Source organism: Engraulis encrasicolus, chromosome 3 (assembly GCF_034702125.1).
Source record: "Engraulis encrasicolus isolate BLACKSEA-1 chromosome 3, IST_EnEncr_1.0, whole genome shotgun sequence".
NCBI classification, from domain to species: domain Eukaryota; kingdom Metazoa; phylum Chordata; class Actinopteri; order Clupeiformes; family Engraulidae; genus Engraulis; species Engraulis encrasicolus.
Genome location: NC_085859.1, coordinates 33,733,059 through 33,745,278, shown reverse-complemented (window position 1 = coordinate 33,745,278; position 12,220 = coordinate 33,733,059). Strand labels below are relative to the sequence as shown.

General features: G+C 42.9%; 1 protein-coding gene across 1 annotated transcript in view; it reads right to left on the bottom strand.

Moving 5' to 3' along the window:
- Nucleotides 1–12,220, bottom strand: part of iqgap2 (IQ motif containing GTPase activating protein 2) — a 99,911-nt gene that overhangs the window by 6,198 nt on the left and 81,493 nt on the right. Inside the window, exons 30-33 of the mRNA XM_063195250.1 lie at nucleotides 11,056–11,188; nucleotides 7,520–7,622; nucleotides 6,404–6,545; nucleotides 1,139–1,226 (exon numbers count right to left, since the gene is read on the bottom strand). Coding sequence (XP_063051320.1) covers nucleotides 1,139–1,226; nucleotides 6,404–6,545; nucleotides 7,520–7,622; nucleotides 11,056–11,188 — 466 coding nt within the window. The remainder of the gene's footprint in view (nucleotides 1–1,138; nucleotides 1,227–6,403; nucleotides 6,546–7,519; nucleotides 7,623–11,055; nucleotides 11,189–12,220) is intronic.

Below are 12,220 nucleotides of genomic sequence, written 5' to 3'. Positions count from 1 at the left end.
TGACTACTGAAGCAGATCATGATATTCTCCATAGGATTGCATTCAAATCTCACACCAATCTATTTAAGCCAGATGCAGACTCAAAATTTAAAAGTTCAATGCAAAGAAAGATTGAAACGCACACTGATGACCTCCCTTGTCATCCCTTTTCATTTCGTTTCATTTCGAGACGATTCGAGCCAACATAGCCCCTTCTCTACCGGATTTTAATCTGGGGTGTACTCACTTTTGTGAGTACATGTTCAAACATTAATGGCTGTATTTTGTTTTTTTCTGAGTGAACAAGAAATTTAAGCGGTTAAATATGTTGTTAAAAGGTCACTAATCATTGTGTCAAAGTTACATTTCTGTAATGCTTTCCTATGAAAAGATATACTCAAAAATCTGCAAAACTCTGAGGGGTGTATTCACTTTCGTGATATACTGTATGTATCTGTGTGTGCAGCTTCTTTCAATAAAAGAGCACATAGTACATACTCACCTGTGTAGGCACATTCTGTATGAGCAGAGGGGAGTGAGGCGAATATATTCATAGCGCCTACCTATAGGTTTCATATCATAGCACATATGCTATGGCCAACCCATTCTTGACAGCTATACTGTATCTAATTAACTAGCTTATGGGATCGGAGTGTACATTGACTTTAAGATGGTTTCCAGGAAATGCAACCGTTGACCACAGTGGTTTGAGCATATACTGAGCAGTACAATGTGTGGGGTGCAAAAGGTTCCCCCTAGGACATGAACCATTGACATATCCCACAGACAAGTCAGACTGAAGGAGCTGAGAATGTGGGAACCATGTTTGATATTACACAAGACTTAAACTTAACCAGAAGTTTCCTGGACTGAAAATAAATTGGCCTATATATTCTTTATGTGCTGTTTCATCCACAGTCTGATGCCTGTAAAAAACGAATAAAAGCTAGAAGAAAATGCGTGGGTGAAAGTGGGCTTACTAAAATCATGTTGTTAGAGGGCGGATCTAGCAATGTACTGGTCTCCAACAACGAAATGGTACGAACTGGCTGGTGTAGTCACTGAAACACTTCCTCTGTGCCATTGGTTTCACATTTGACCGTTTTCTTCAAACATTTTCCTCTAATAACTTTTCAGATGTGTCAGTCGGGGGTCTAACCTGGGCAAAGGAGGCTGGAGTCTCAAGGATCTCAGTCAGGGTGTCACCAGGCTGGATCCTGATCACGTCCACAATCAGCTTCTTGGTTCTGCACAGAAAATAGAAGAACACATTGATACACTACAGCTGTTAGATCACTTTCAATACCAATATTATGACTACATTAGTGTGACCTGCATTAACCCATTGTGTCCTGGAGACACATATACGCTGAATTTACGATTATGAGATTTGAGCTGTTTTATTAAATATATGGGTATGTTAAAGCTGAATGAACCATTATAATGCAAGAGGAGAGTCTTGGCTTTTAAATGTAACTCATTTCATGTTTGTATGTGCTTCGGAGACTGAGATATTTAGGATTTAATAGGCAGAGGGCACCCTTTCTCAAAAAGGGCTTAGGACAAAATAGGTTATGCCAGGTAGTACAGCTCTGAGGGGTTAGTAACCCTACTGGACAACACCTGAAAAAGACACACTATTGGCCCTACTCATCTACTGTGTGGCTGACCCGTGTCCTTTGCCGGCCCTTCCCCGTCTCTCTCCCCCCACTCGCTTCCCGTCACGGTCTTCACTATGCTATCATAAATAAAGTCGAAAAGGTCAAAAATATCTTAAAAAGTACAAATTTTTAAAAAGACGCACTATTCATTGAGGTCATCAGCTTACATTTCACAATGTGTTGACACATGTTAGAAGCAGCATTGTGATTTGCAGTGGTGTTGATGGCTGGTTTTGTGCTGACGCATTTCTTCGTTTGGACTGAGGACAACACATTCCTGAGTGGCGCTGTGGCTCTGGAGGCCAGTTCCTCAGGGAGCAGAGGCACAGCAGCTATGGTGTTAACACACGGACAATAGACACCCACGTCACTGCCTGGCCTCGACTTGTGATCACAAGAGGAGTGTGTGTGTGTGTGTGTGTGTGTGTGTGTGTGTGTGTGTGTGTGTGTGTGTGTGTGTGTGTGTGTGTGTGTGTGTGTGTATGTGTGTGTGTGTACAGTTTGCGTTTGTGTGTGCATGTGTGTGTAAGTAGAGTATGCATTTGTGTGTGTGTGCAGAATGCGTTTGTGCACGAGAGAGAGAGAGAGAGAGAGAGAGAGAGAGAGAGAGAGAGAGAGAGAGAGAGAGAGAGAGAGAGAGAGAGAGAGTGTGTGTGTGTGTGGTGTCTGCCCGTGTGTGTGTCTGCCCGTGTGTGTGTCTGCCCGTGTGTTTGTGTGTGTGTGTGTGTGTGTGTGTGTGTGTGTGTGTGTGTGTGTGTGTGTCTGTCTGCCCATATGTGTGTGTGTGTGCATGTGCATAGCGTAGGGGGTCTACAGATCTGAGTCATCCTTCCTGTTTCCTCTCCACAGCAGCAGACCCCTCGGCCCCAAACATCCCTCCAAGTCTCAGCCTCAATTCCAAAACAACAGCAGCAAGAAAATGAATCTTGAGAATCTGAACTTCTGCCAAGTGACCTCTTGCATATGCACACCAAGTATGCAAGGAACAAGTAAATATTTGGGAATATTTTTAACGGAGGTCAAACAACATGTATGTGTATGTAAATTATTTATGTATACACAATATATCATATCAATATATCATATATCTGTTCAGTGTATGTCTAGCAAGAATGAGAGCAAAAGGAAGACAGCGAAAGATAGCAAAGAGAGATATAGAGAGATATAAATAATAATAGACACGGTAAGAAAAGAAAACAGAAAGTCAGTGGAGGAGTGACAGTGAGAGAGAGAGAGAGAGAGAGAGAGAGAGAGAGAGAGAGAGAGAGAGAGAGAGAGAGAGAGAGAGAGAGAGATGGATAAATAGAGAGAAGAAAGAAATTAAGAAATAAGGAAAGAAGGAGACATAGAGAGATAGGTAGAGAGAGAGAGAGAGAGAGAGAGAGAGAGAGAGAGAGAGAGAGAGAGAGAGAGAGAGAGAGAGAGAGAGAGAGAGGTCACTCTAGAGTAAGACTGTCCACACGCAGGGGGGCCAACATAACGCAACCCAGGCAGCGCTCCACTCGCTCCTGCTGTCCACTATAGCTGCATTCTGCCACTTCCTGTGGCTTCCCGTCATGAGAGGGAAGAGATAGGGGGGCTGGGAAGACAACGGACTCCTGACCTGCCTCAGGACGATAACAGAGCAGGAAGCAGCAACGCGGCCCACTGGGCTTATTTACGTAACCACCCCCACAAGCTTGTGCCCAGAGCTCACGAAGAGACAATTGCAGACTCGAACGAAAGGAATATCGAATGCTCTCGGTTGCAGGATCAGTAAACTCCAATATGCAGGTGCTATTCAAGTGAGAAGACAACCGGGCCCTTAATCATGTGTGGTGACCACTGGACCAACTTCAGGCAATTCTTGAGTATTTGTAAATTAAAATCCATTTACTTACAGTTTTTCTCGATTGCCTCCACACAAGTTCTGGTACTTCACACACAATTCTCAGAACATCTCACCCATTTCCCAACTCCCCTAACCAATGTCACTGAACACTAAGCACAATTCCTTCTTTACACTCACATTTCAGTTTTAAAACACACTCTTTTCAAACCACTACACACAATTCTCTGGATTACACACAATTTACATGAAGAAAATTCCTGGTTGTCGCATTGAACACACTGCCATTCAAAATACTAAAATCAACTGCCATACTATGTTCACTTCCTCATCACATGGGCAAACTCTCTTCATACCGGTTTACAATCTGAAATCATCACCCCATAAGGACACACATTGATGAAAACATGAGTGGATGAAGTGAGAAAACACATTTGTTTAGTTTTTGAACTCCAAAATATGTTATACAAGAGATCACTTCCATGTGGTTATCCAATATTTTACAATAAATTAGTTTTTTTTTTAAATGTCAGAAAAATATGTAAAATATATTTTTTAAACAAAATTTCAGTATTTTACTACAGAAAAATACCCTCTTTAGTAAGTAGAGCAGTGAAGAAAATAAGTTTCTACTGTGTGTCAAGTTGAGTATAGAGTTTTACCTTGTGCATATTAGTGGTCAATGATTCACATAAGAGTGTATGTGACTGCAAATGACTGCTTGTGTGTGTCATTTGAGAACAAAATTACCTTTTTAGAGGAGAGTACATTGTTTTGAGACAAGACGTGCATTTTTCAGAGGTAGTGAGGAGTTTTGCCCGCTGTGTGTGAGATTTGTGTGTAGAGTTTTGAGAATTCGAGAACTGATTCCGAAAATTGTGTGTAAGCAAACGAGAAAAACTGTAAAAAGGTCATGGTGGCCAGAGTAGGTATTGCAACTAGGCTACTCCTCGAAATTGTGCTGCCTATTGCCAAATGTGATCTTTTGCATAAATATTTAATAAACGATAAACTAATATTTACAAGTATGACCAAGATATAGTAAGGCTTGCAGCTAAAAATGTCTATTTCTGAACATTGAAAATGGCAAACATGGAGAAGCGGGAGAAGTGAGACAGAGAGAGAGGGGGGGGAAACAGACCCAACAGAATGGACATAATTTTTGTGCTAAACGGAACTTTAATGGGAATAAATAGCTTTGTTTTCAATCATTTTATTTTTATTGTGAAAAGGGATATTTGGAAAGTTTGGCACAGAGTGTCTGGATAACAGACATACTATGAAAGCTAACTTTTCCCTTCTTGTTCCATCCTAAAAGGCTGCTCAGAAAATACAACTTAGTATAGGCTATTATGTGTACAATCAACTGCCACCACAAGTTCAATGTTGCTTGCTACATCTGTGGTTACTTACATAATCTGAAAAGCCATGGGAATAGAAAAGCTTTAGTGTTTGTTTACATTCTTGTGATGGCCTACATACTGTAGGGACAAAAGTGTCCATGTCCAACAATGACACGAAAGTGTACATGGCCTTTTATGGGGAATTCCTCCTCCCCTGAGAGACCATTTGGACCCATAAAAATGCCCAATTATTGGGTCTCTCCCTCTTAAGAAAAGACTAGTTTTCAATTGACTGCCCGACCCTCTCCTACTTGGCAGATAGGACACAGGATGTTTACATGTTTCTCTCCACTTAGAAGCCGAGGTTCCCATTATACATTTGCTGTTACCATAATGGCAGTGAACAGCATACTGAATTACTAAAGGGTGTGTAATATAATACTAGTGTACGTAGTACTATAGTAGCAAGCCCTTTTCAATGTCAATCCAATGGTGGAATGATGCACACTACAAGACAACTTCTATTTAGTTTATCCCAAGTGCTTTACAGTAAATTAGGTACAACCCGGCACACAACGCACATTGCTCCAGTCCCTATGGTGCTTCTGCTCGAGGGCACCTCAGCCTTGGAGCATGTAATGCCGTGTCCAGACCAAGAGCGAACTACGCTACCTGGCAGCGTGGGTAACAGAAGAAGTTTCACCTTGAATTCACTGTATTCGCATATTCGCTCCAGACGCAGCATTGACATGTTTGATTTAGCTAATCACATAACGGCTCTGGCTTGACAGCCTGGGACATTCTGAGATATGAACGTTCCAATTGGTTTTCGGCGAACCGCGCCATAGCTCCTTATTTTAGGATTAGCTGACTTTTTATCGTTAAAATTCGCTCTGGTCGCTCAAGAAGCTTCACCCCTGGCAAATTCACTCTGGTAGCACTGGTGGTGTACCCTCCATTGAGAAATAATGACTTCCGTTGCTCTGTTCGCGCCGTTCGCTCTTGGTCTGTACACGGCATAAGAGAGCTGAGATTATTCATTGAGGCTATTTTTGTCCTTCCATTATAGTGATTGACCATAATCATAAGGCCACAGCTGCCCACGTACAGTATGTGCAGCCCTGTGTGCACCTGGGCCTCAATATCAGAATCAGTACATTACATTAAATTACACTTGGCAGACGCTTTAATACAAAGCAACTTAAAGTTATTTAAGGTTACAGTCCCTGGAGTAATGAAAGGTCAAGTGAATTGCTCAAGGGCAATTCGGACGTTAATGGAGAGGTAAGTGTGGAATCAGAACTGACCAACTGTGTTTGACTCCAGTAGATATTATTTCTTTACACAAGTCAAATATATAACATACTATACAAATTAGGGATGTACCAAATCCAGATTTTTAAGCCTCTGCCAAATACAGAATCCACTGCTTAAGATTTTGCCCGGATCCGGAACTGAATACCGAATCCTACTCCAATGACTGAAACTGAGACCGAACCCCATCAACAAGGCCGAATCGGAACAAAAAACGTATCTTAGATTCATCCCATCCAAATACAAATACAATATACTACAAAGTGATCTGTACTCACTTCATCATGATGCCCTTGGTGTCTTTGTCGTCTCCCTCGGGCAGCTCAAACTTGTTGGTGAGGGTGAGGGAGATCTCCGTCTTGGCCAGCTGGCTCAGGGTGCTCTCCTTGCTGGGGTCGTTGGGATCCACGGCCCCCTCACCTGCCAAACAATAATGTCAACACAGAGAACGGCAGCCAGATTCAGCATTATGGGCAGACAAAAGGAATAAAGAAAGTAAAAGTAGTTCATATTTTTTCTGTGTGTCAAATGCGGTCAATTTCACCAATTGTATCATGTACTGTAGAGGAACAGGTACGTGTATTTCAAACAACAGAATATGATCTTATTGTCTTTTCCTGTCACAAATACCATTCAACCATAATGAAGATACATGCACATTACAGCAGATGGGCTGAACACTTTTCTAAAGCAGTAGCTTCCTATTCATCATCAGTGGTCTGGTCTCCAATCTTTTGTTCTGCAGGTTTTCATTAGCAGGCAGCGTCATGCTGAGCAAACTATTTTTATGGCCGTGAAAGAACAAATGGAGAAACTTCTGTCTGCTGTCCCAAAGGTACAGTGGGAAAAAGCTGCTACATGAGCCTGATCCCATATGAAAACATGAAACTCCAAATATTATCCCAAAAAGTTAGTTATTTATTGTAAGCTACAGCCCTTGACTTTTGGAACGAAATTTGAAGTAGGTTCAGGTGTTTCAAACACTATGTAAACAGACCATGCCCCCAGTTATCAGGCTAGGATGCCATAAAACGCAAATTTCCTCTCCAAAGCTTACAGTAAACCGTAACATGGACATTATAGATGGAATGTGGATGTGTGTGCTTATTCATATGGCAACAACTAGAAATGTGGACCATTTCTTATTTTCCTTATATACCATCTTTGCCAGTTCATTAGGAATATACGCACCTGAGGCTAAATTCCAGGACATAACAGGGGCAAACACTATATGGTCTGCAATAGAATACGACTTTGAAACATAAACAGAAGGAACTGGAAGACTTAAGACTCTTTCTTTTTATGACTTGATATCACTTTGCATGTTTCATGGATTTTGTTTCAATATAGGTTAACTGCTTTGAGGGGAGAGAGAGAGGGGACAGGTAGTGTACCGAGCAGAGACTCAACATCCGGCACCTCTCCCAGGTCCTCCAGGATCTCATGCAGCGGGTCATTCTGGTCCGGGGATATGGCCTCTCTGTGCTCTAAAACAAGCTGCGGAAAGAAAGAAAGAAAGAAAGAAAGAAAGAAAGAAAGAAAAAGAAAGAAAGACAGAAAGTAATGGAGTAATAGAAATAGCAAGACAAAAGAGAAAGAGAGAATGGGAGAGAGAGAGGCTACATTAGGACAAATACAAGGCATTTTTTTATTCATAGTAACCTCAACAAGAGGAAAAGATTCAGTGACACCCTTTTCAACATTTGGAGAGAAAGACAGAGAGGCAGAGAGAGAGAGAGAGAGAGAGAGAGAGAGAGAGAGAGAGAGAGAGAGAGAGAGAGAGAGACGGGGGCGGGGGGCTGGGGGGTATAGCAAGTGGAAAAGAAAGGAAGATAGCTGTTTTCAGCATTTAAGGGAAGGCTAGCTGAGGGATGTGCTTTCTCTTCGCTTTAGCCAGAACACTAAATGTCTAGGGGTGAAACACACAGATTTACGAGTCGAGTCAGCCCTGATCCTTCCAGAAAGATCCACCCCTACCCCCACCCTTCATCTCCTCCTTTCAACGGACCAGACAACATCCTTCCTTCAGCACGCACAAGAGGGACAAACAAGACACTAGACTAGGAAGTCTTATCTGACTGTTGCTAGGGTTCTCGGGTTGTTATGCAGTTGCCTAGAAATACTGGCCACAGTACCGTAATTTTTAAGCGAACAGCAACAAAAAGTGAGCACACCCATTAGAAGAACACAGTTGTCAGCATCAAGTCATTCTTTCCGTCGCATTAGGCAAACGAATGAACGAATGAATGAATCCCTCCGGCTCGGTCCAGCTGGGATCTAGCTTCCGAACACACCCAGTCCTGTGAGATGGGCTCTCTCAAATCATTTCCAGACCAGGCCAGACCAGGACACGATACTGGGCCTGAGAGGGGGTATGGAGGGGGAAGAAGGTCCGGACTGGAGCAAACCAAATGGAGAAACCATATTGGATCAGGACTCAACATAGCCAAAGGGGAAAAGGGGGGTTGGATTAAGGGTGAGGGGTGGAGGAGGTGCAGTATGAATGATTACGCTAAGGACACATAGCAGGCGAAAAGAGCAAGGCGAAGAGAGGCGAAATTCAGTGTTCCATTCTGACAGCTCAACCGTCATCAGGTCGTCGTGGCGAATCAAATGGAATGGAACAGTTATGTTGTTGATTTGATTAGCCGCTGCAGCGAGAACTCGCTCCTCATTTGTATTTTATTAAACTTTGTTTAATAATTTAGCTCCGCTTTGCTCCTGTTCGCCATTCATTCCTATGAGGGAGGCGAAAGCAAGCGAAGTTAAATTCGCGTCTATGTGCCCCTACCGTTAGACTTCAATGTGGCCCTCGCAAGAGTGACAAAGGAAGGAGGACTGAGGGTACCAAATCAATCGGATAAGACTGCAACTTTGGAGCTAATCCAAACTTAATTTGGGCCATGGTATGGACATGGGTGGGAAATGGCTTTATTGTTAAGTCAACCATGAAGTGGCCTGCGTGGGAGAGAAATGGCAATGGACAGAGATGAAGGGTGAACTCCAAACACCACACCACACCACACCACAACCCAGTACGGACATCTGAGGTGTATCAGGCGCTGTGAATGTGTGGGTGTGTGAGTGTGTGTGTGCACCAGACAGGCAGTGCAGACACTGAGAGAAGAACAACATGATTAAAGAAAAACAAAATACTGATGCTCTGAATCACGGCATATGGAGAAAAAAATGTGTGTGTGTGTGTGTGTGTGTGTGTGTGTGTGTGTGTGTGTGTGCGCGCGTGCGTGTGTGTGTGTGTGTGTTGTAAGGAGCAGAGTGTGATTGACATTTACTGATGGGTGTCATACCGCATGATTTACTACTGTGCAGCTTTCTTTTACCGTCTGCAGTGTTATCTCAAGATAAGACTATATGCATGCACAATGCTGACTTTCAGGGGTCTTACACACTGGGGCGGTGAAGCGTTGCGGGACGGGTGCAATTTTTACCGGCGTCGGTGAAATTACATTGAAACATATCTGTCCTTACACACCAACCGGCGGTAGTCAGGCGTCAGCGGCGCGGGAGCCGGCTCCACGCCGCGCTGCATTGGAAAAATAGAACTCGAGCATATTTTTCACGCCGGCGACCGGTCTCATTCAAATGAATGGCAAAGCAGCACGCTAGCTTTGGCTGTGGGGAGGGTTTTGAACAGGACTGGCTGCGCACATCGACGCTGTCAGTGTGAAAGGCAGAGTAGAACACACCGGCCGAAACTAAGCAGAAAGACCGCATTCGTCTCGCGTCCGTTCCGTTTGGCTTTGGTATATGTCTGACGCCTCACAGTCATTTCATATGGAGCTTAGGCATGAGTATTCTAGAGCTATTTGTTTCATAGTGAATCAGCAGCAATGCAAAAATCATACACGTGTGTGTGTGTGTGTGTGTGCGCGCACGGGCGACTCAGCGCTATTGCTCATCTTATCTGACTCACGGCTCACAGTGACTCAGTCAATGGGATCTGAGCGCAATGCTAACCCCTCCTCATTAAACGAGAGTACTGTACACTTTTGACTGCCGCAATGGATCACGATAAACAGAAACACCTTAAGAAAAGTCAGTAGTCAGCAGGAGGGAAGTACAGTACTTTTGCTGCTCTGTGAACCCTGTCCCCTTTTTTCACTGATAGTGAACACTTCAGCAGGAAAAAAAAACATTCAGAAGAATAACAGAAGTTTTTTCCCGGTTAATTTTTTGCCCCATGATTTCCCAGCATTTTCATGACTGTGTGTGGCTGCAAATCAAACAATTTCTTTCCGTCCTTTCCTGTAGCCTCCTCCAGCCTTGTGATGTGAGGTATGACATAATTTTTATTCTACATCTTATAAAAACACATCTCAAAGGTCATTCACCATGTTTACATGATGTTTTTAATTCTGAATTAATAATTCAGAATTAAATAGTTATGTCGATATTACTTTGATCTTTCCTTTAATTCCAAATTAAGAATTACAGCATCATGTAAACGTAGCAAGTGTCCCATTTGCAATTGAGATGTTGAATGAGGGTGAGCCTCCCGAATATGACTCAGAGAAGAAGTCTGCACACTGCAGCTCCAAATGTAAGGTTTGTTCAAGACATACAACATTTCAACTCATCAGGGTCTTCATTGGATGGCATGCCTTTGTTTGAATAAACAATCGATGCAGCAGTTGGCAGACTACTCCTTTTATGGTTTGACTAATCCCTCATTTTATGACCTGATCCTGAATGTGGGCTTTACTCCTCAATCAGAGGAAAACCTGAGGAAAGGGAGAAAGAGAAAGGAAAAGGAAAACCTGACTGTGGTGAGATCCCTACAGTATGGTGGGATCATCGGCAGCCTTTCTTTACATGCACTGGTCATAGAAAGAATTTGAAATCACGTTTCTGCATGGGAAAGTAAGAAATTGACACTAAAACAGACTTGACTTGACTTGACTTGACTTACTGAGTGTGTGTTAATGATCTCATCAACTGAGATGTAGATGATGGGCTTGCTGAGCGTCACCATGTCGGAGTACTCGTCCATGTTGAAGCGCTCCTCGGGGACAGACACGTCACAGGCGGCCTGGAAGAACGCCCTAAAGGACACAGCAACAGCACAATCAGAACTGGACTACATCTGATTAATACACAATGATGATTAATACAGCCCATTTGGCATATTATAGATATCCTATTTAGCAGAGTCATGACAGTAGGTGTAGAGTAAATCAACAACCATTTGATTAATGGGTCACTTCCCGTGAAATTTGAGGACTTTGGTGCCCGACCGACACTGATCTTAATTACACTTAGGGTGCCTTTTTAGAGGGAAAATAGAACCCCATAACTGTGTTTGCATGAATCTGGTACGAATATTAAGGGAGAAACAGACCTAGAAATTAACAGGCTAGGACACTATTAGCTACATTCATGCCAGATTCATGCAAATGCAGTTCTGGGGTTCTGCCTTGCCACTAAAAACGCACACTAAGTTTTATTTAAATCTGTGTCGGTTGGGCCCCAAAGTGTACCCCCATGTCAAATGACCCACATACATAGCGTCTATACAGCACATTTTGTATATTATAGATATCGCATTAGGCAGAGTCCAACAATCGATAATATACCAATGTCATATGGGAGTCAATTATTTTTTTTTGTAGCATACCGTATGTCAGGTGGTACACAGACAGCTAATGCCCATAAATGAATTATTATTTATTGGTAATTCATGTACAAGCAATGTAATATGCTTCTTGGATAATCCAAGAACGAGGGGTACTAGAGAGTAGTCTCTCTCCCTCCTTCAGAGAACCGGGGACATATACATGTCCTAATGTTATCCAGCTGACAGACAGACAGACAGACAGACAGACAGACAGACAGACAGACAGACAGACAGACAGACCAACGCGACCCAAAACACAACCTCATTGGCAGAGGTAAATATTTTAGTTTGTGAATGAGACGGTCTAAATCAGCACCAATAATGATGCTTGTTTAGGCTGGTTCGCTGACTTTCACTGAACTGTCAGTGCTTAGCTTAGTCATCTGTGATTCATGACAATGGGAGGGAGAAACCCCTTGGGCAATTACTCAGTCCCTGTTTGCTTGATTATGTATGCTGT